General features: G+C 41.9%; 3 protein-coding genes and 1 non-coding gene across 7 annotated transcripts in view; 1 reads left to right on the forward strand and 3 right to left on the reverse strand.

Moving 5' to 3' along the window:
• Window positions 1–2,768, reverse strand: part of LOC105287554 (slit homolog 2 protein) — a 74,270-nt gene extending 71,502 nt beyond the window's left edge. For 2 of the 3 annotated variants that reach the window (XR_003406579.1, XM_026969955.1), the window contains exons 1-2: window positions 1,981–2,280; window positions 1,213–1,339 (exon numbers count right to left, since the gene is read on the reverse strand). The gene's annotated coding sequence lies outside the window, so the exon portion shown is untranslated. The other variant, XM_011353165.3, reaches the window with a different exon arrangement.
• Window positions 1,267–1,339, reverse strand: Trnav-aac. The gene has a single exon. It is a non-coding gene; the product is annotated as a tRNA-Val (tRNA).
• Window positions 2,769–2,938: 170 nt separating the features above from the next.
• On the forward strand, window positions 2,939–18,597 carry LOC105287550. The gene is made up of 27 exons (XM_026969601.1): window positions 2,939–3,152; window positions 4,124–4,223; window positions 4,453–4,816; window positions 5,328–5,639; window positions 5,952–6,140; window positions 6,231–6,350; window positions 6,468–6,767; window positions 6,898–7,029; window positions 7,119–7,274; window positions 7,391–7,625; window positions 7,740–8,060; window positions 8,189–8,328; window positions 8,410–8,637; window positions 11,131–11,253; window positions 11,804–12,223; window positions 13,074–13,244; window positions 13,560–13,723; window positions 13,841–14,035; window positions 14,119–14,937; window positions 15,124–15,255; window positions 15,328–15,831; window positions 16,002–16,224; window positions 16,361–16,449; window positions 16,560–16,795; window positions 16,881–17,036; window positions 17,239–17,729; window positions 17,804–18,597. The coding sequence occupies exons 1-27, from the start codon at window positions 3,113–3,115 to the stop codon at window positions 18,014–18,016; spliced, it is 6,573 nt and encodes a 2,190-aa protein (XP_026825402.1). The 5' UTR covers window positions 2,939–3,112; the 3' UTR covers window positions 18,017–18,597.
• Window positions 18,598–18,785: 188 nt separating this feature from the next.
• On the reverse strand, window positions 18,786–21,823 carry LOC105287549 (DNA-directed RNA polymerase III subunit RPC4). Of its 2 annotated transcripts, none has more exons than XM_011353154.3 (7): window positions 21,663–21,823; window positions 20,880–21,188; window positions 20,455–20,575; window positions 20,063–20,345; window positions 19,876–19,976; window positions 19,558–19,803; window positions 18,786–19,120 (listed from the first exon to the last, which is right to left on the reverse strand). In XM_011353154.3, the coding sequence occupies exons 2-7, from the start codon at window positions 21,146–21,148 to the stop codon at window positions 18,989–18,991; spliced, it is 1,152 nt and encodes a 383-aa protein (XP_011351456.2). In that variant the 5' UTR covers window positions 21,149–21,188; window positions 21,663–21,823; the 3' UTR covers window positions 18,786–18,988. The 2 variants fall into 2 exon arrangements, with proteins under 2 accessions (XP_011351456.2, XP_011351454.2); XM_011353152.3 differs by lacking the exon at window positions 21,663–21,823 and adding an exon at window positions 21,467–21,656.
• Between the last annotated feature and the right edge of the window lie 625 nt (window positions 21,824–22,448).

A 22,448-nucleotide genomic window follows, 5' to 3' on the forward strand; every position in this document is an offset into this window, starting at 1 on the left:
AGCATATGAAAAATAGCGAAATAATGAAAATGCTTCGTTGTTAATTGCGTAAATAAATAAAAAATATAGTGTAACGGAACATACAATTTATTTCACGTCAGCATCCTGAAACTATATTATCGATCGAAGATTCAAGAGTTGATTTCTGTTTTGTCTTTCGGGACACGTCGGTAACTCCATGTTGCAAGTTCGGGCTTTCATTTCAAAACACGTACGTATCACTGAATGATACGATGGATGTAACGAGAGCAGATAAGGACTCGTCTCGCGTATCATTTCGCCGTATTACAAGCGATACTGTTCGGCCATTCTTACACAAAACTTTCGGGATTACAGGAACACCGGCGGAATAGAGAATTATAATTAAACTGAAACACGTACACGCGATGTACTTTATGACACAGATCCGATTCAGTTATGTCATTTGTCGCGTTTGGAACGCGAAAGGCGTTTGGTACGCGGCTCGGACGTATCTAATCACACGGAAAACAGATATTGATACCAGATAAATTCAATATAAGCTATCTCCGCTCGCCCGTCGAAGCCTTTGCCCGACTATTTTTACGACGCAGTCAACATGCGCGCTTTTGTTTAGCTTCTTGTTCACGATTACTCATGTCGCGTCAGACGGATCGAGCTGCGCCTTTAGTGCCTTTGTGTTTGACGAGATTCCACCCGCGTTACTACATTCAATGCCGAATAATGGGAGTTTGCGAAAAGATGAGCCTCCCCAGACAGCACACATGTCCAAAATCGGGACATAAATCGTCTTTTCGACGTCTTTAAGATATATATAGTGTCTAAAAGACGATTTTGGACATGTGTGCTGTCTGGGTCCTTTCGTATTTTTATATCGTCATGCATTAAAGAAAACTATAAAAGAAAAATAAAAACACTTTTATTATATAATTCGACCCCAAGCTATCCATTGAGCCTACTTAGAAGTTGATCCGTTCAGCGGTTATTGAGATCTAATAATCTGAGTGTCTGCGAAAGCGTCGCTTCGCGTAAAGAGTCACGGTGCGGTCTCGCTACGCGTATACTTGGCGCGAGACACTACCGTGTCTCTTGATTTTGAAAAATTATGGGTATTTATACGTCGCTTTCCAATCCCGGAAACAATATTAAATTCGTGACGAGTAGAGCGATGTGTTTTAAAATATTCCTTTTTTTCTGCAAAAAATTAAAAAATGAAGAAAATTTAGTTCTCACCTTAATCTTCCCACCTCATAATCTTGCATCGATGAATTTGGCGAAAGCAAAAAATGTTTCCGCCCGGGATCGAACCGGGGACCTTCCGCGTGTTAGGCGGATGTGATAACCACTACACCACGGAAACCTGTTGGGAGACAAGTCGTATCGCATGAGTTTTCTGGGTGATAGTATTTCTGAGAATTATATGACATATATATATATATATATATATATATATTGGATGCGCATATATGTTACGTCTTATTATCTAACACGGTCGGTGCTGATAGACACGTAAAAAGATATTATTGCTTGTGGCATGCATCATGGCAAGAAGATCACTTTATGTAATTTACATTGCGTGTTCTGATACTTTGACCTAATTAATATTTAATATTTAACCATCCATTATTTATAAAAATTTTAATTTATTTATTAAAAGAGTGTAAAGCATTTATAATATATATTGTAAAATATTGTTCTTAAAATATCCGACAAAATAATGCTTGTAGATTAATGAGGAAAAATTATGCGTGAAAACAAGCTTTGTGATAAAAATACCATTGTGTAAACAATCGATCGAGCGATATATCTCTCGATCAGTTGATTCTGTATCAGTCATCAGTTTATCTGATTATATTCAACAAAAAAAACTGCTTCCGTATCGAAAGACCGCCGTTATACTCACTTCATCAAAATAGTCTGAGTCATTTCGCGCGTTTCAGAAATAACAATAACGTAACGACATTTAGATCGTTAGAACGAAAAATGTTCGCTGCCGCTCACCAGTAATTTCGTTATCGGTCGGGATAAAGTTCGCTTCATTTTCATAAATATTATTCCGTTATGAATTTCGCAATGCAAAACGTTTCGTCGCAATAACTCGCGACTCCGTATTTAGACGCCGACACTCTGCATTTTGCTACGCAAAAGGTCACGTGATCGATTTCGAGAAGGACGCATAGGGGGTTACGCGAGAACAACGGCAGACGGAAATAAAATTGGGCTCGACCCGCCAGAAAATAACATAATAACGAAGCGAATCGAGGTTTATGAAATAATGCAATAACGAGTAGACGAACATTACACATACCTCATTGCGATAAGAATTACCGCAAAAATGTACCGCGAATTCGGTCACGCGAAACGCGTCATGCAAATTTACGGTTTACTTGGCGTGAACGTAGTCTCGAATCGATGCTATCGCATCGTACTTAATGCGCACATAGAAATGATGACAACTAATGGAAAATTCATAGATCGCAACTGACATGATGAATTAATAGAATCAAAAGCCAAAATGAAGTAAGGAATGCAATTCGATTTGTAAACGCATACTAGAATTAATGATTTCGGTGCGCTATCATTATTTGTGACAACAGATATGCAATGATGGATGTGACAAGGGACAAATTCTATTTCTAAGTAATACACCGTAGGGACGAGAGATTTAGTTTACCGAGAAGTTTTTAGATAAACGTGAAATATCTTTACGCATTCGACCGAAGAAGCCATCTGAAAGTAGCTGCGAAGCAGTAGAAGCGACGGCCCTGCGCAGCGAGACGCTTGATTGGTCGCCGCGATAGCTGCGACGTGTACGCGAGTGTGCGTGCGCATCGATGCCTCGATCCACAAACTTCAACGGCATTGCCGAGCGCGACCGAGTGCCGCCGAAGTGCGTTGTGGTATCGAGGAGGGCCGAGGGTCCGAGTTCCCGAGGAAGCGGCGGAACAATTTACCGTCATTCACCCATCATTACTCGTCATCCGGCAGCGGAGTGGATCGCTGCGTCACTCGTGAATGAGATATCGCGTTCATCGTACCTGCGCGGCACCTGATTTGCGCATCGATCTGTCGCTAACTTCATTACGCTGATCTCGACGATTGGCAGTCGAGACACGAGAGTGCTCGCGGAAACATGAGGGGGATTTCGATCGCCTTTAGCGCGATCCTGGCTGGTGAGTTTACACGATTGCGGTACAGCTGACGTCACGTTCGCTGTCATCATTCATTTACGTATTTTTAATTTCACTTTTTACATTTCCTTCTTTCGCAAAAGCACATTCCCTTTCGCTACTCCCAACTGTTGGAGTCATCTGTTCGCTTTCTTCGTTGCAAGTGCGCTCCTCTCTCTCTCTTTCCCTCTCTCTTCTGTGTGTTTCTAGAATATTGCATCGCATTTTCGTGCGCGCGCGCGTATCACATATTTACACTTCGATTGCGTAAACAATGATTGAAACTTCGATTACGAACTATGACGTTTGGCCGAAGCGGATTTCATGACTTCCCGCATGCCTCTTCTCCTCCTCCTCCTTTTATTGTTTGATCTCCTCCTCCTCCTGTCACGGGTTTTCCTTCTTTCTTTTGTCACGCTCGTTGTCATGCGCCATCTCGCTCGCACTTCGCGTTCTTCTTCTACGTCGCTGATAATCACATTTTCTGTTACTCATTGCGAAGGAACTCCACTTCCTAGGCTGAACAAAATGACTCAGTCGACTGGAGCTCATAAATTTGCCAATTTAAGTTGACCATGTCGGAAAAGCGTGATGATAAACGTTGCTAATGATGCTTTCCTTCTCCTTCTGTTCTTATCAATTACATGATGTTTTCCTGCAAGACTATTGCAGTTTTGAATTCTACTGCGCTGAGTCGCGCTCAGCTCAGACGCTTCCGTGAATTTAATGACTAGAAATTAGATATTGTGGAAGAGCCATCATGTAATGATTCTTGCATTACTGATTAGTCAGCATTATTGCAGGAGGCTACAATTGACAAGAAGATGATGAAGCTATTGGCAAATATTTTTCCTTGTGTAATTTTAGATGTTTTTTTTGCCACATAATGTCCTTCTTCGCGCAATAAATAAAACCTCGATGAGATAAGAAGTGAAGATAATTATGTGCTGATAATTATATCTCTTTGTTTTCAGTGTGCACAGCCGAGGTGATCATAACTGCTTCTAAAAATGATCACCTCTTGGGTTCGAACGAGTGTACATGGGGCCCAAGTTACTGGTGTGAGAATCTAAAGTAGGTTTCTTGGTAATTCCTAATTTTTATATAAAGTCCATTAAGGAGAAATGGAGAAATCAAAAAAGAATAAAGACTGACTCATAATATATTTGCATACGATATGTATTTAATTTTGACGTTAAAGTCTCAAGATTTAGATTTTTTGTGATATATTTTTTTGTTTTAATAAACTTCATGTCATTTTGGAGCACATGATGACGATGCTGACTATTAATTCTGATAACAGAACAGCTAAGTCATGCTCTGCTGTAAAGCATTGTATCCAGCGATACTGGGAGCAGATGGAAGTCCCAGAGGATAATGACAACGTGTGCGGGATCTGTAAGGACATGGTGCAACAGGCGCGGGATCAATTGGAAAGCAATCAGACCCAGCAGGAATTGAAGGATGTCTTCGAGGGTAGCTGTAAGCTGATCCATATCAAGCCAATCGTCAAGGAATGCATCAGCCTTGTAGATGAGTTCATTCCTGAGCTCGTGGACACGGTGGCGTCTCAGATGAACCCATCCGTGGTTTGCACCGTCGCGGGACTTTGCAACAATGCTCGCATCGACAAGTTGCTCTCGCAGTATAAGGAAACGCCGGTGAAGGTGAGAACTGGCCATTCCGAATTTTCCGCAATTTTAAGACTTAAATCTGGCGTCTTGAATTCTTCGAGCTCGTCTTTCTGCCTCGAGATATTTTTTTTTATACTAAGGTTCGGGATGATATTTTAAAAATATGAATTACGATCGTGCCAATCATTGTTGAGTGGCTCGTTGACATACTGATACATATATTGCATCTTTCAATATTTTTGAATAATTTGCAAGATTAGATTATTAAAAGTTAGCCCGTTATAAGCAATATCCGGTAACTTGCTTTCATGCATTTATCTCGTTTAATTATTTTGGAATAACTTACCAGAATAGATTATTGGAATTTATTATAAACAATAATAATATTTCCATACGTGTCATCATGGTTTAACTAAATATTCTGACAAACTTGTGAGCTTTATCATAAGTTTTTTCATCCATCGTGTTTGACAAATGACAGTTGACAAAAACTCAGTTAGTAGAATGATTCTCGATAACAAAAAAGCGGTCCTTATACTTTTAGAAGGTTAAACCGACGCCGTTGGTCCTGATGAAGAATGATGAAGTTGAACCCGACACGTGCACCAAGTGTTACACGATAGCGAACCACATGGAGAGCAGATTGCGAAACATGCCGCGCGACAAGATGCTCGAGCAGTTTCTGAGAGTCTGCGGCCAGCTTGGTTCTTACTCGGACTCGTGTGCGAACATCGTTCTGCGTCATTTCGACGTCATCTACGATCATCTGCAGAACAATTTCAATGCGGACAACATATGTCATCTATCGGGACAGTGCAGCAGCAAATACCACAAACATGAGGACGACGTGGACACGGTGAGTGCTATATTAATCACGTCTTAATCATTTGCGATTCCGCAACAAATTTAAATCGACTCATATACCGTTTTAACTGCTTTTACATCAGTTCCGCAATATCCCACCTTGAATATGAATATACTATTACGAGTGTTAAACATTGTGCTCCAAATTAGATGCTAAAATATTAAAATAAATGCAAAATGCGCGATATTGTCCAACGCTGACCAGATTTGTGAAATTCAGAGCAAAACATCGAAATTAATTTGCATCACAACGAGCTAGCTGACTGAAGACTGTTCATTAAATCGCACACATTGTAATACTTAGATTCCAAAAGTGGAGATAACGCCGATGTCGAGTGTGGGTATGGTCGAAGTGGACGACGACTTGCCGTGCAAGCTGTGCGAACAGCTTGTGGGACATTTGAAAGATCTTCTAGTCGCAAACACAACGGAGCTCGAATTCAAGCAGGTCCTCTTGGGTCTCTGTAAGCAGACTAAATCTTTCGCTGACGAGGTTTGTAGCTTGTAATTACGTTATTATCGAGACTAACATTTTGTCAGCTTGTTGTATGCAGCACTACACTGACAGATGCAATCTTTTCAGTGTAAAGCTATTGTTGATGAATATTATATGGAAATTTACGAGTACCTGACAAAAGGATTAGACAGCAATCTCGCGTGTCAAATGGCCGGAATATGTCCGAGTCGCGACAAGATGGGACAAGTAAGTGCTCTCTTTGAGTAATAATGTGTTTTCGAAATTAAGATTAAGATCAAGCGAATCCATGTTTCATTTTGCGATATTATCCGACTATGACTGGACTATTTGTGTTGTTAACAGGGACCGATCTGGCCTTTGCTTCCAGTCGAGTCGGCGAAGCTAGGACTAAAACTAATGAACAGCAAACAGAAGAAAGAGGTCGAAGTCGCCATTGGCAACAAGCACTCGACATCGGAGGCTGAAGAAATGCAGATGCCGAAAGCTGAAGCAATGCAATTGCCGATTGAGAGATTAGTGCCCTTGCCGTACCCTCTGCTGCTGCAATCGTCAGCGGAAGGTGTTAATGGAAAGGAAACGTGCGCGTTGTGCGAATATGTGCTGCATTATATTCAGAACGTCGTTACGGATCCCAAGAATGAGGTAATGAATCTTGACATGCTTATTTAAATCGCGAGACTACGCAAAGTTTATTGTTTGTTTATTATTTGTTTATTATTTAACATTGGATGTGAAAAGTATATTTATTAAAAAATTAAATTTAATATCTCAGGAGAAAGTGAAGGAAGCTCTCGGAAAAATCTGTACCGAGATACCTTCTATCAAAGGCACGTGCCAGGAATTCGTAGATACTTATGGAGACGCAGTTGTGGCCATCCTCGCCCAGGAGATCGACCCGTCGCAGGTAAGTGCTTTCATTACATTCCGTAGGTTCATGTTAACACGAAGTGTTACTTAATACTTAATGTACTTAACATCGAATCTTCGTTGCAGGTGTGCCCTATGATACACGTTTGCCCATCGGAGGACTTGCTGCGCTTGTGGAAGACTTATTCCGTCCAGGATGAATCGAAGGACAAACCGAGTTGCCCACTGTGTCTGCTCGCGGTTGCACAGATTTACAACGTCATCAGGAACAACAACACCGAGGTAAAGACGACGGGCGAGGCAGCGACAGCTGATCCTCCATATGAATATGAATCACTTTTGTAGCGATTACAATTCTACAAGTCGCTCGTTTGATATCGAACGACGCGTTGTTACAGGCCAACATCGAAAACGAACTGGCCAAGTTGTGTAATCGCTTGCCGCACAGCTTAACCGAGCAGTGCACCGATTTCGTCAAGGTGTACAGCAAGGAACTCGTGGAGATGTTGCTCGCGGACATGACACCCCAGGAAGTCTGTTCTTTCCTGAAACTGTGCGACCCGACCAGGCATGTCGGCCGAACCGAGAATCTCGGCCCGAAACAGTATATCAGCCGGAAGGATCATGAAATCCGTGAGTCATCTCGCGAAGCAGATCGCGCGGATGCGCGAACGTTCGTCGCGCTTAATTGATTCATTGCAAAAATATCGACGAATAATCACGTGGCAAATTCCTCGACTGTTTCAGTAACTAATGAGATATCTGATCAGCCATTACCGCCGACTCACACGGAGTCGCATGAGCTGGGTAACGATGAGGTGTGCACGCTCTGCGAGATCATGATGCAGTATATCGACAAGGCGATCGGCAAGAAGAGGTCGCGAGAGCACATCGAGAGCATAGTGCACGGCATGTGCAATCACCTGCCGAAATCATTTTCCCAGCGCTGCAATCACTTCGTGGATGAGTACGGTGACATGATGATAACCATCCTCGCGGATGAAATCAGTCCGAAGGAGGTCTGTGGCATACTCGGCGTTTGTACGGTCACCACGAAGCAGATTGAAGGTACGGAAGGTCCGCGAAGAAATCTGAAATCGCTTCAATTTTCTGTCATACAATGACCGTGATAATGATTTTGATGTGATATCAATCATAGCGGCGATTATAATTTTCTTTATTCGCTTTTCGTGCAGAATCGATAGCTGAATGTGCCTTGTGCCGAGACATGGTGTCGGAGATCGATACTCGGTTGCACAATCGCAAGGTTTTCGTTACGATTGAAGAGAGCGTCAACAACGCGTGCACCTACATTCCGCGGACGGAAAGAGAGAAGGTAATATACGATGTTACTTTACGATCCTTCATAAAGCTAACTTTCCGGTCGAGAAGTACTAAAATTGAACTCCTGCGGCAGTGCGGCAAAACGCTAGAAATTTACGGACCGAGCCTGGTGAACATGCTGAGGGCTGGCGTGCACAGCGAAGAGATGTGCGACAAGATCGCTTTGTGTTCGCCCACCGATAACTTGGCAATCCTGTCGAAGGGTGCACATGTACCTACATCGGCTCAGGAGATCAGAGAGTGCACACTGGGCGCGGAGTACGTGTGCACGCAGGGAAAACAACTGATCGAGCTTTGTAAGGTGAGTGCGATGAGTACGTTTGTCAATGTTGCAAGCTAATACCGGAATTATCTTTTAACTCCGTCTTGAATTGCAGCTTACGAAGCAGTGCGAGGAGTTCGCGAGGCACGATGAAACGAAAACCGAGTGATAGCCGCGAATCAGAAAGGAAGTTATCGGTGATAAGAAGGGAAGCGTAATTGCAAATTAGGTTTTCGGAGATTCTAACTGTAGCGAATAGTCTGTTTCACGTTTTACTATATTATATCAATGATATTTGTATTAAATTCTTGCTGTTTCCGAGCACTCAGAACTGTATCAGAGCGATCTGTGTAAGCGCCGTGCGAATGTCGTGCGATCTTCCTCGAACCAAAAATTAGTTATTCGTACTTAAGTCGATGCGCTGGCGCCGTAAAAAATTGTTAAGACAACGGCGCAGCGGGAATACCTTTCCTCCAGCTAAGTAAGTGAAGTAAGTTCCAGCCTGTGGGAAATGTGACGATATTAAGAAAGTATAACCCAAGTCTCTCTCTGCGTATCTATTTGTCTTTTTATATTCTTAAGCAGTGAATTATATAGCATACATACATTTCCAGTATGATATATAGTTCAGTGTGCTCAACGAACAATGATCTGTTTACTTTGAGTTTGTGATAATAGTCAAATAAAGAGAATAAACAGAAGCGCGAGTTGCTTTGTGCTTGCAAATTTTGTAATGGAGATATATTGAAAATAATTGAGATCGAGATTCAATTTGCAATTTAATTCTGACGGTTTAGAATACTTGCAGATTGTGCAAACGTAGAAGTGGAGTGACATTAATATACATTTTTTTATCTCCGTAATTTTACTTAATTTTTACAAATTCGAATTTATATGTTGAAATTTTAGTGTCTCGTAGATGAATCGATATAGCTTGATTTCTAATTGAACTGTTTATATTTAAAAAGCACCGAATTAATTTGCACATCTAATAAATCAGTACTAAAAAATTCCGCTACGAGCTTTCACTATTCCTGAAAAGTGAGGTAGTAGTGCAGTACAACGATGAATCAGTCATAACTTTATTCTCAAATAGCATAATTCAGTATTTTGATTTTACAACTGCACAGCGTAAAAGCTTTTTAAATTCTATGAGTTAATAACACTTTGTACGATATTAAAGAAAAATAAAAAAAGAGAGACATTGATTAGGTGAGCAAATTAATTCAGTGCTCTTTTTGAAGAAATTGGACCTTTATTACAAAATAAACATGCAATCTTCGAAATATTTGATATTTTCTAATATTTTTAAAATAAAATCGGGCAGCTGACGAATCTCCTCATGAAAAAAAAGTGTAACAAATAAAGTATCACTTTCTTGAGAAAAAGCACAAAATTTACACATCTCCAACTTCCTATTCCTTCTGCGCATGCGCACTTCGATGTGGAAACATCGAAAGAATGGACGAGTGGCACTAGTGTGTACTACACTGCTTACGGCGTGACCGACACCATCGCCATATTAGCGAATATTGAACGGTCTACCCATTCGTGTATGATTTTTGGCAAGGTATTGCGTTCAGTAAAGAATTGTGCGTTTCATATTTGAAAATCGTTGCACGCCAGCGATCAGTGCGACCAAAATTCACTCAATACGTTTCTCGTTTCTCCTCGCAGGAGACAAGCTGACTGGCGTTTGCCCGAGGGTGTGCAACGCGTCTCGCCAAGTCCCGAGCTCCAGCCGCTCATTGCCAAGATGATGTACACAGTAAGGAAACCAGCGGCTTTTACCGCCACCGTCACATCGTGTTCCTTTTAACGTCGTCTTCGACGATAATTCGAAGTTGATTTCTCGCTTGGTGAAAGCGTCGAATTTCTTCCATATAGTTCCGCCAACAGCAGTCAACAGGCGAAAATAATCGACTTCCCGCGCTAAAAATAACTGCTATAAATGAAGCAAAATTATTTTCGGCTTAATTTCGAAGATATTTTGTCTGTATAAATTTCTGATATAAGAATTGATCAGCAAGCTTGGAAATTTAAATTTTTTTGGATGGATCATTCGATGATTCATGGAATTCGTAATTTAATGTGCCCCATGTTTCCGCTAAAGAAAAATCAATTTCTAATTCAATCAAATGAGTCATATGATGAGTCATTTCTGAAGATTGATTAGTTAATCTGCACTGTAAATCTGTATTTGTGTGGAATCTTACTTTTTTTTTGTATATAACTTTTCAGGGGACAACTGCGTCGCAGGACACGCGATTCAGCGACAAGGAGAAGAAGCTTCTTAAGTTGATGAAGTTTGGCGATTCATTAACGCAAAAGGTATTTAATTTAAATTTTCTCATTTTTACAGAAGGGCATTTTATACAATTGATAATTCCATTTGTAGCAATAGCAATTTAAATTATCGATTTATTAATTAGATTCATAAAGTTTACGTGCAAGAAAATATATTGAATACAATTTTCCTGTGCTAACTTGAAATGAATAAAGAGCGAATATGCATTTAATTTGTCTGAATAGGTGGATATGAGCAAGGTGAAACTCGATGTAATCAAACCATGGATCACAACAAAGATCACGCAGATCCTGGGAATGGAGGACGACGTTGTGGTAGAATTTGTGTATAATCAGCTGGAGGAGAAGGTAAGAGACATCACCGCACTTACTAGAATGAAAAATCGGATTCAATCACATTCGATTAGAGGTAGATATCTTTACGATACGCAATAGCTCGCGAAAGGAAAGCGATCAGTAATGTCAGAGTTAATACGTTCACTTGGCTTTTTCCCCTCATCATTTTAGGAAACCGATAAAAATATGCATTATTTCAGCCACGATGCTTTCGTACAAATCGCAAGCATTCACTATTCGAACTCCGCACGACGTGCTGAGTTTGGATAACGTCCAAAAAAAAGCAATGAGGCAAACATTTTGTGTCTAGCCGCATTGTTTCTATCTTTTTTTTTTTTCTTTAATTTTCATAAGTTTCATCGTTCCTCAGTACCCTACCTGTTTTTGATCGGTTTTGATCCACACATGTATCTCTCCCTTCGTCCAAGTATGCTGACTTTTGGCAAAAAAAAAAGAAAAAGAAAAGAAAAGAAAAACCGATCAGTAGCTGATCCTGCCATATCTGAACTGTGCAAAGCCGATCTTTATCATATGTGTTTGAATTCCCCGTTAGTATAAGTAGAGACCGTTGGTGGGGCTCAACCCTTTTGTCCAAATGGCAAAATTCGGATGTGCTCCTCACTACATCCGATTGGCCGCCTTTCTATCAGCCGTCAACCCTAGCGTCAGCTGCAGTGGCAGTTGGTATCTCAACGTCACCTTAGAACCGCCGACAAATCTTCAGCAGCTACGTGTCATCTTCGTCTTCATCGTCGTCGTCGTCGTCATCATCATCATCACCACCACCAGCGTCCCCGCGGCTACCACATCGTCAGCAACGTCAACGTCGCAGGATCGTCGGCGTCCCGGGACGATACCTCCGCCACTTCGTGTCTCCCTGCCTCCAGCTTTTCGCTCCATGGAGCAGCTGTGCACCAGACTTTCCTGCGGCAGACATCATTCATGTTTGCGCAGTCACCTCGACCGGGGTAGCTCGTTGTCGTGAGCCGCGGGACTTTGAAAGTTCTGTGGCTTTCGGCTCGCCGCCCGAGGCATCTTCAGCTTCAGCCACGATGATGTCCTGTCAGCTAGTCTGCCTGCCTGCCTGCCTGATCGTCCCGAGGTGATCATCCGCGTCAATCTGGGATCTACGGAATCGTCATCATCATGCGGATCGCCTCATCATCGGATTCCTCGTTGGAACCGTCGAGTGGGAATCGACGAGGCGCCACTTGCCCGGTACTTCTTGCTTACCGCTGAGTTCGCGATGGACTTATTCCGGACATACTGGTATCGGTCGGATTGGCGTCGGCGTGATTGAGGCGAAAAACGACGCCCGAGGAGGTATCCCTACACACGATTTGACTCTTTGTCACTGTCACAGGTTGGTGAAAAGGTGATCCTTTTATATCACATTATTTCATCGATTTTCAGGCGGACGCTCTCACCGGATGTCCGGACGCTTCTTTCTCTCTCGTTTCAGCTTACGCAAATATCAAGGATCGACAAAGGTGTCGGTCTATCTATCTCTCGTGTTACTTGTACATTTAATATTATAATTCTCTTTTCTCGTCAGCATGTAATTCTTTTAACACAGGTTTAAAAAAGGGCGAGATCAACGGCAGCGACGGTAAGGCACGCTTAGAGATAAAAAAAGTAAAATATCTGCTTTTTCGAGGGGGAAAAGCAGTTAACAGAATAGGCATACTGAAAGTACTGATTAACTTTGTCCAAGATTTTAATCGAAATTTAACGTGGTATTTTTTTTCCGTTGTTGAATTCCGTTTAGATGCACAGACACTTTTTGCTGTTCTTGTTCGGAGGATTAAATTTGTATGTTGTATATTTTACAGTTTCCCGATCCCCGAAAAATGCAGATCAACTTGACGGGCTTCTTGAACGGCAGGAACGCTCGTTCCTTCATGGGTGAATTATGGGACCTTCTGGTTTCTGCTCAGGAAAGCGTCACGGGTATTCCCGAGGTTTTCTTGCAGCAAAAGAAGGATCAGATTAAAAAGCGTTTGGTAATTATCAATTTTCATTTTTATTTTATATTTATATATATTGCTATATATATAATTTATTTAAATAGTCGCTCCTTACTAATATTAATCAAGTATTCGGATTTTGTAATAAAAATTAATTTCTTGTATCTTGTGAAGTTTTCTGCGTTCTCAGAAAATGGACAATTGAATCGCTATATTTTAACATTCAATAATATGTTCAACTCTAACCAAATGGACGCGATTAATTTTAATTTAGTTGCACTTAACTGTAGAACGATATTTATTAAGAAACGCGCACATAGATATACATCATGTTGTAATATATCGAATTAGGAGGAGCAAGAGAAGCTACAAGCATCATTGGCAGAGAAGGACAAGGAGAAGGAGCGCGAGAAGGAAAAGGATGACGCAGAGAGTAAAGTGAAGAAGGAGGAGAAAGATATCGGCTCGTCAAAAGAGCGTAGAAGGGATCGTAGTAGGGATCGCGATAGAGACAGGTATCGTCGTCAAAGCGAATGTAATTCAAAAAAGAAGTGCGTCACTTGTATTATGTTTAATACTTGCATGTTACACTTAACATACGTTGTCTTTAAACTTAACATTATTTTATGTAGAAGCAAGAGAAGCAGATCGCGAGATCGGCATAGGGATCGTGACCGATCGAGTCGGAAGAGGAGATCGGCCTCGAGATCGCCGGGTAAGAACTCGCTGAAAGACAACGGGAAGGACATGCCCGAAACCAAGGTAGAACGCGATGATTCGCCGCAACCGGAAAATGCTATACCCTTAATGCCGGTTAAGACCAAGCCGTAAGTAAACTAGATTATGCGAAACACATTGCGCCGGTCATAAGGGCTTAAAAAGAAAATAATGAAATTTTATACATTTGCAGAGAAGCCGCGGTGGCGATATCGAGACTGCAAGCGAAGTTAATGAGCATCGCTGATGGCAAGAAGAAGAACAATCGTACGCCCTCGCCGGAGTCTCTGGACAAGTCGGCGAAGAAGTCGCGATCCAGATCTAAGTCGCCTGCAAATCGCTCGAAAAAATCAAGATCCAAGTCACCGGCGAGCCGTGACTCGAAGGCACGTCGATCGCGATCGCCCGCCTCGAAGTCTAGGCGGTCGCGCTCCAAGTCGAGATCCAGGAAATCCCGTTCCAAGTCGAGAAGATCGAGGTCGCGCTCGCAGGATCGTACAAAATCCATGCGAAGCAAGTCCAAGTCGCCGAGATCACGCTCGCACTCGCGATCGAAGAAATCACGATCCAAGAGCGACGATCGGAGCAAATCGAGGAAATCGAGGTCCGACTCGAGCGACTCGAGATCCTCCAAGTCTCGTTCCAAGTCGCCGGACAAGAGAAAGGACAATGTCGAATCCAACAGGAAGCGCGAGGGTAGCACGAGTAGCAGCACCGAGTCCGAGGAGGACAAAGGAGCGAAGGACAAGAACGATTTTGAGATACGGAAGAAAAAAGATGGTGTGCAAGCCAAGAGATCCTACCGGAAGACCAACAAGGACGATAGTGGTAGCGACAGTGACTCCAGCCGAGAAAGAAAATCGGCTCCTAAAAGAAGGAGTCCATCACCGCGCAAGGATAGGGGTCGATCCAAGGATAGAGACAGGAACAGGTCGCGGGACAGATCACGGGATAGATCGAGAGATAGATCGCGAGACAGATCGCGTGATAGATCACGAGACAGGAATCGAAGGTAAATTTTACAAATCTAGTCTAATTGTATCACAGTTATGTAAAAGATATATTAATGTGTGTGTTTTGTAATACAAAACCTATTTGCAAAAATCATTAGAATTTTGAAAAAAGAAAAAACGCAAAATCATAGTTTAATAAAAGAGAAAATTTACGGATTTTTTTATTCACGTGTTTTGTTCTATAGGAGATCACTGGATCGAGAACGCGACCGAAGGCGAGAGCGGGAACGGGATAGAGAAAGGGAGAGACTGGATCGGTACAGCGGCAGCCGCAACATGCGACCACCGTCGGTGCGCGGAGCGCCTAATAGACGCAGGTGAGAATGCGTTTCTTTATACCCAATATAATTTAATTCTCCACATTAGAATACAAGAAACATTTTCTACAGTCCACCGCGTAGGAGCCCGGCAAGATATCGTCGCAGATCACCGAGCCCCGGGGACAGGCGGCGCAGCAGGAGGTCGTTGGATCGCCGAAGACGATCGTCGGAGAGACGCGACAGACGTCGATCACCCGATCGCAGCCGACGCCGCTCGCCGGACGGACGGGATCGATCGAGCAGGTACGATAGATCTTCCTCACGCGACAGATCAAGTAGGCGTGAGCGCTCCAGAGATCGGCGGGATAAGGATCGTCGATCTAGATCGAAGGATCGTAGATCGAGATCGAGGGATCAGAGGTCATCGGTGGATCGCTCGAGGGACGGGAAACGGTCTCCCGATCGTTCGAAGGATTCCAAGGATAAGGCAAGGGAAGGCAGAAAAACGGATGAGAAAGCTAAAAGACCGCCCGATACAGGAACGCGAAAAGAATTGCGAAACGGCCGATCTAAGTCGAGTAGCTCGGAAAGTAGCGAGAGTAGTTCCTCTAGCAATGAGGACGAGTCGCTTAGGTGAGTAAAATTCTTACTTTGAACACGATACTACGTCACATTTTTGCTCTTTTACGGGGTCTACGATCGATGGATCATGATAGATTGGCGGACACTCGGTCGTTGGCGTCTCGCGCTTCCATCGAACGATGTTTTCACCGAGGGCGCGTTTGTGCTCCATGTGTTCGCAGGAAATCGATCGAGCGTAAGGCGTCGCAGGAAAAGCGGGAGAGGGAACGCGAGCACGTGGACGATGCCAAGAAGAAGGAAAAGGAGAAACTGGTGAAGGAGGAAGCCGCCAAGCGACCGGAGAAGGAAATCAAGAAGATCGAACCCATCGCCGCGAAGAAGCAGGAGCCCATCGTGTCTCCCAAGAAGCTTCAAGTTTCCTCACTTCCCGTCACAAGACACAGAGTAGGCTTAAATTCCATTTTGACCATTTAAAAAAAAACAATTTAAAGTAATATATCATCAGATTTTGATTTTACACACATTCGATAGGTTTATACATCATAGTTATCGTTTTGTAAGATTCTCGCTTTCTTTTCAGTTCTCGAAGAGCTTGTCGCGTACTCCCTCGCCGTTCAAGAAGACCGAGGACATTGTCACAGCAGTTGTCAAGATTAAACAGACGATTAAGTATGTCTCACACGAGATGTTTATTTAATATTTTATATGCGTAGCTTGGTTCTAAAATGTCTTGAAAATGTTATTTTAAGACTATTATTCAATGAAATTTTTTATTCCAGAGAGGATGTTAAGGACGAGTCGCCGAAAGTCGGAGAAGCGAGCTTTGCTGGAGACGTTTTCCCGCTGAAGAAGGATGAGAAATCATTGAAAACGGCGAAACTAGCAGTGGAAGATAAGAAGTCTGCTCAGAAGTCGTTGGAACCTTCGTTGTCCAAGAAACCCTTGGAAACGGTCAAGAAAGCGAAGAGGGAAAAACGCGACGGTTCCACGGACAGCGAGGACAGTGATGGTGAAGGCAAGATAGATATTAGATGATCGTTAAATAATCATCGGTCAATGTATTTCAATCTTCCGTTTCTCTCATGATTTTTATTTCATAGGTAAGAGAAAGTCCAGAAAGTTGGAGAAGCTGAGAAAGTCGAGGAAAGCATCAACGGACGAAGATAAATCTGACAAGAGCAAAGCTGGCTCCAGCTCGGACTCCGAGGATGACAAGAGACATTCAGACAAAAATAAGAAGGCTACTAATCGAACTGGTTGGTACATTCTTAATCATAAACGATGCAACTATTAATGCAACTGACATGATTTGAATTAATAAGATTACAATAGACCTACTGTGTCTAAATTAATTGGAAGATAAACTATTTAGATATAATTGCCGTTTTACTATAATATTCAACATCGCAATAGTTTTTATAATTATTGTTAATATTATCCTGCTTTGTCTTACGTTAGATTCAATGGACGATCGCAGTAAGGATAGAAAGGACAGTAGAAAACGCGAGATCGCTGATAGCGATACGCGCAAGCGATCAAGAAAAGAAATCGAGGAAGAACTAAAGAAGTCGAAAAAGCAGCGACGAGACTCCTCCTCGGGCGAAGAGGAGCAGAAATCCAAAAGGAATAGGAACGAGGACGACCGATCGAGATCTCGCAAATCGAAGAAGGACTCGAGTTCCGACGAGGAGCCAAAGAAAACGAGAAAGAGGCGGGACACCTCGTCGGACGACGAGAAATCTAGATCGCGAAAGCCCAGGAAGGATTCGACAAGCGAGGACGAGACGAAATCAAAGTCAAAGAAATCCAAGCGAGATTCGAGTTCGGAGGACGAGGAGCTTGTGGATAAAGACGCAAAGAGGAAGAAAAAGGTCGACGACAGCTCGGACGATGAGAAAGTGAAGAAGAAGCGTAAGAAGAAGACAAAGACCAGCACTAGCGAATCGGAGGTAATTTTCTAAACTGGAGATCTTGATAATCCTTAAACATTCCTTACATTTCCGAATTCCGGTGAAATTTTCAGGAGAGCGAAGTAGAGGAGAAGAAGAAGAAGAAGGAGAAGAAGCACAAGAAGCATAAGAAACACAAGAAGCACAGGAAGCACAAGAAGAAAAAGGTCGCAGATTCGGACGAGTCTGATGTAAGTGAGGGTAATACCGAGGAACTAGAGAAGAAACTCCGGGAGAAAGCATTAAAATCCATGAAAAAGGGACATAGCATTGAACGAAGCGATTGAGACGGTAACGATACCACAAGAGTGTGTTGTGCGTGTACCTCTGTATCTCTGCAAAACGATTCTGTGTACAATCGTTTTGATTGTGTATATGAGTAACTTTCATTCGTTTCATATCAACGACGGATTGGATTATTATACTTAGTACACGTATATTACTCAATCCCTTCGGAACAAGATCGAACGGCCTCCGTACCGTGAGATAGTTTCGTTTTTCACGCGATGCCGCACGCAAGAAGGAATGCGTGACACGGCTACCTACCTTAATGTTTGCACTTAGCACTTATTTGACGGAATTGGCAGAATCATTTCGCTCGGTGACGTTGATATTTGTACCAGCTCACGATAATACGGATTATTCATTTAAGTTGATGTGATACGAAGATTTTCCACTTTTTTTTAGAAGAATCCGAGGCAACACGCAGTTCTTGAAACATCCTGATCTCCGAATATATTTGAGCGAAATCAGGACTCGCGTGCAGAGTACATGTTCACTTTACTATAATAACACTATTAAATTGTAACATAAAGTCGATTTCTCGGCGCAGTGTTTTTAGAGAATAATAAAGTAGCATACCGAATGACCGAGTGTTACCGCAACTGAGGCGACGAGAACTGTCGCAAAGCTCATCCTTCGCGGGAGCTCTCCCTCTCCCCCTTCCCCTCATTCAACCTCCCCCGCAAGTGCTGTCAAGTGATATAGTCATTTTTGTTTTGCAGTGCCAAGAGTAGATTTCTCGCTAGACGTCACGTACTGAATCGCCATACCGAATTTACAGACATAATGTAACTAATTTAATGATTTGCGTGTTTCACAGTACTGGAGAAAAATATACAAAGTATATCGAGAATTATATACATGATTCCCCTTCAGTTATACCGCTCACAAATAATTTGTATCCTTTCTTTCTTTTTTTTTAATACAAATTTATATCATAACAAAAATTTTTATATACAAGCTTTATTAATAGTAACTTATGTAAAATCAAAATCTTCCAATATCTGACTCAAGTCTGGTGAAATAATTAGTTTTCCATCTATCGAGCCCAGATTGACAGTATCACTGGTTGACGATGCCGTGTTGTCCAGTTTTACGGCCATGAGATCCTGAAAAATAATTGAGTTACTTAGTCACGGTGAATTAAACGAGCGGCGGTGTAGCTTAGCGATAGAGTGCCAGACTTGTAACCGCCGGAAACCGCGGGGTTCTCAAGTCCACTTGAGCATATAAATTTTATTCTAAGCTGCGTTCCGTATCAAGTAACTGGAGAGAGACTCAAGTATCGAAAACTGGGAAGCGACGTTAAGCCGTTGATCCATACGCAAACCGGTGAACCGCTGTGTTACCCCCTCCCCATTATGCAACTCGGGCGATCGGCTAATAACTCGCCTACTCTAAAATCGAACCGTTACCGACATCGATAGAAAGATCAGTCAGCCGTTCAAGAGGCTTTCTAGAAACCCTATATGCCTCGAAGAATTAAAGAATTGAAACTATACAGTAAATCGATGCGAATCAGCGCGATTATCGGAACATCATTTACCTGACGACACTTTAGTTGACTGCCAGTGTTGGCAGAGAAATACATATTGCCAATGCGTAGTCTTGTTCTACCGGATTTCAAGACCTCAAGTGTACCAAGACGACCTTCCTTCAAAGTGCCCAAGGTGCAACGTTCCGCTTTCGCATTATCATCGTCCTCGTCGTCATCGTTGGAGTTGCTCGATTTCCCTGGTTCCGTCTCCTCTTTGCTGGATTCCAGCAAAGAGCCTGGCAAGCAATCTGGAAGCTATTCAATTGACTGCTATTAAATCGAGGGGGAGACCAATACGAGCAACAACACGAGCGCGCGATTTCTTACCTGTATCAGTACATAAGAATTAGATTTATTTTCGATCATCTCGGGAATGGTGCGTGCTTTGTTCTCGTCCGGCATGTCCGAAGCTTTGTTCTCTACATTTACTGTAAACATAAAGCAAATGTACGATTTAATTAACATCGAGATCTAATTAAGAATTACATCTCCGAGAGAATAAGAGCGTTCTCACTTTTGTCCTTTTTAATTCTGGATAAATTTTGGTTGCCTCTCGGCAGTGAGAGAGGCTGCACTCTCTCGTCAGCCTCTTCGTCTTCGTCACTGTCATCATTTCTCAAAACCAGTTTCATCAGTCTTTCCGTTTCAGCTTCCTTCGTCTTATCCGTATCCGTAACTTTGTTCAATTTTTTTGGTTTCTCCGAGTACCTTACTCGGACGGAGTCCGAGCCGCCGTCACTGCTATATTTTCTGCTGACTGGAGGTACGTATATCCCCTCTGACCAGACACCGGTAGACTAAAAGCACAACAATATGAAATGTGCAGATACTTTTTTTTTCAAAGAGGTTACACTGAAATTTTATGTTTAGAAATCATAATCATCAGCTCGACACTGTAGAACTCACCTCTATTATCTTTGGTTTACCACGTCCTCTTTCACCGCGTCCTCTATTGCCTCTTCCTCGTCCTCTTCCGCGATCACTATTCCTCACTAATTCGTGTTTTACCTTTGGTGGCAATGGTTCACTGGAATTGAATATGACTCTAATATTTCTATCATGTTCTTAACGGTTATATAGTCATAATATGCTAACGCCACTTTTGTAAGCTCTCTGAGCATGAGAGACAAACACTGTTTGTGTGCTATCTGTATGTGATTTTTTAAGAAGAGATCATTAACAAGAGATTCTAACAACAAAGTGGTCATCAAATCATCGCTGGTAATAATGGCTCTGTACTGTAAAACATTTGAGAACGATCTGCTCCAATATTTCTCGATTTCTATAATAATAATTCTATAATAATTAATTAAAATAAGTAAATAACGTACTTCTTGTTTTTGTTCCTCTGCACGTTGACGTTCGGTGTGTACACCTTCTTTGGCTTTTCCAACTTAATATTTCCACCTAGGGTCAAGTCGCGTGGCACTCGGAAGGACGTTAGCCTCTGTACAGGAGCGGGCTGCGTGTTTGGCTCCGTCTTGATGTGTGGCAAGCTTTCCGACGGTGTAAATGACGTTGACGACGCGGATGTGCCAGGTTCTATCTTCACCCGCACATCAGCAGGAAATGTGCTTTTTGTGGAGTTGTCTGAAGCCATTGTCGACTGTTGCTAGTTGTCTCCTTGTGGCTTCTTGGTCCTTTAATATATTTTTCACACAATTATTGATAAATCCTAATTTAACAATAAGCTAGAGTGAATTGGAATGGGAACAAATCTTATGCTGGCGATTGAGACTACCTAACCTCTCAAACGCAAATGAATTGATTTTTATCACATTATTACGATCGTTTATTGTTTGTTTGTTATTTTTATTAACTTACTGTGAAGATGTGTGTGACTTTAAGAACAAAGTATCATCTACACAATTAAAAATGTTTATAATAAAAATTATGTCAACAGTGTGAGCACACTTACACACTTGCATATGCACACGTGCTCTTCCTCTTCTTTTTAAATAATTCCTAAACTAAAAACAACTTTTACGATAATGACTATTGTCCTGAAGCAGTCGTACTGCTTCTCAGTTTATAAAAATTTGTCAACTTTATCGTTCAATTACACTTCCAAATACAGATTACTGCTGACACATACAGTTATACTATATACACACGTGCTCGAAACTCGAAGTTCGGACCAGTTGATCGCTCGGCTGCGCAGTTCTGCGTTGATTTTTAGTTAACCAATCACGTTACTGCAGCATGGAATTGCTGGATGCATTTAGAACTACAGCCGCTTATTGGATACTCGGTGAGCTCTTGCACATAACTGATATATTCTTTTAGATCTAGAAATGTATGCCAATTAGATGGAAGAACTCACTGAGCGCTCAGTGAGCGTTTGTAGTACTGAATACACCCACCCATAGCTTAGCATATGGCGCTAGATTTAAATTCAAGTTCAATATGGTGTAAATTTAAATCTACAATTACTTTTCAAATTTAAATGTGAATCTAGATCTAGATTCAAATTTTAATCTAATTTCGAAATTTGAATTAAACTGAGATTAATTTAAACCTTCAAATCTCAATTTATATCTGGATTTAAATTTAAATTTAAATTTTAATTTAAATCCCATACAGCACTGAAAGATTGCAGAAACGTTGCAGAAATCTTACATTGAAAGATTGCAATATTGCATGGAGGTTGCGAAATGTCTCTGCAATGTTGCTGCAACATTGCAGTAACGTTGAAATGTCCGCCCTAGGAAACATTGCAGCAACATTGAAATGTGTGCTCCCAGAAACATTGCAAAAAATATAATAGTATAGTAAAAGAGAGTAATTTATATTGGTCCAATATTATAAAGTAATCTGTTTTTTAGCTAATACTTAATTATGATTAAATGAGCAAATTTAATGACTTCAGATGCTTGCGGCGTGCGTGGACGTGTCCATGG

This window comes from Ooceraea biroi, chromosome 5 (assembly GCF_003672135.1).
Source record: "Ooceraea biroi isolate clonal line C1 chromosome 5, Obir_v5.4, whole genome shotgun sequence".
Taxonomy (NCBI): Eukaryota; Metazoa; Arthropoda; class Insecta; order Hymenoptera; family Formicidae; genus Ooceraea; species Ooceraea biroi.

Coding starts and splice junctions, on each gene's coding strand:
- LOC105287549 (XM_011353154.3), bottom strand. CDS start 21,148: ATGGCTTCAGACAACTCCACAAAAAGCACATTTCCTGCTGATGTGCGG. Junction 20,346..20,454: donor GTAAACCAAAGATAATAGAG/GTGAGTTCTACA, acceptor TTGTGCTTTTAG/TCTACCGGTGTCTGGTCAGA. Junction 19,977..20,062: donor CAGAATTAAAAAGGACAAAA/GTGAGAACGCTC, acceptor TTATGTTTACAG/TAAATGTAGAGAACAAAGCT.
- LOC105287550 (XM_026969601.1), top strand. CDS start 3,113: ATGAGGGGGATTTCGATCGCCTTTAGCGCGATCCTGGCTG. Junction 3,153..4,123: donor CTTTAGCGCGATCCTGGCTG/GTGAGTTTACAC, acceptor CTTTGTTTTCAG/TGTGCACAGCCGAGGTGATC. Junction 14,036..14,118: donor ATGCCGGTTAAGACCAAGCC/GTAAGTAAACTA, acceptor ATACATTTGCAG/AGAAGCCGCGGTGGCGATAT.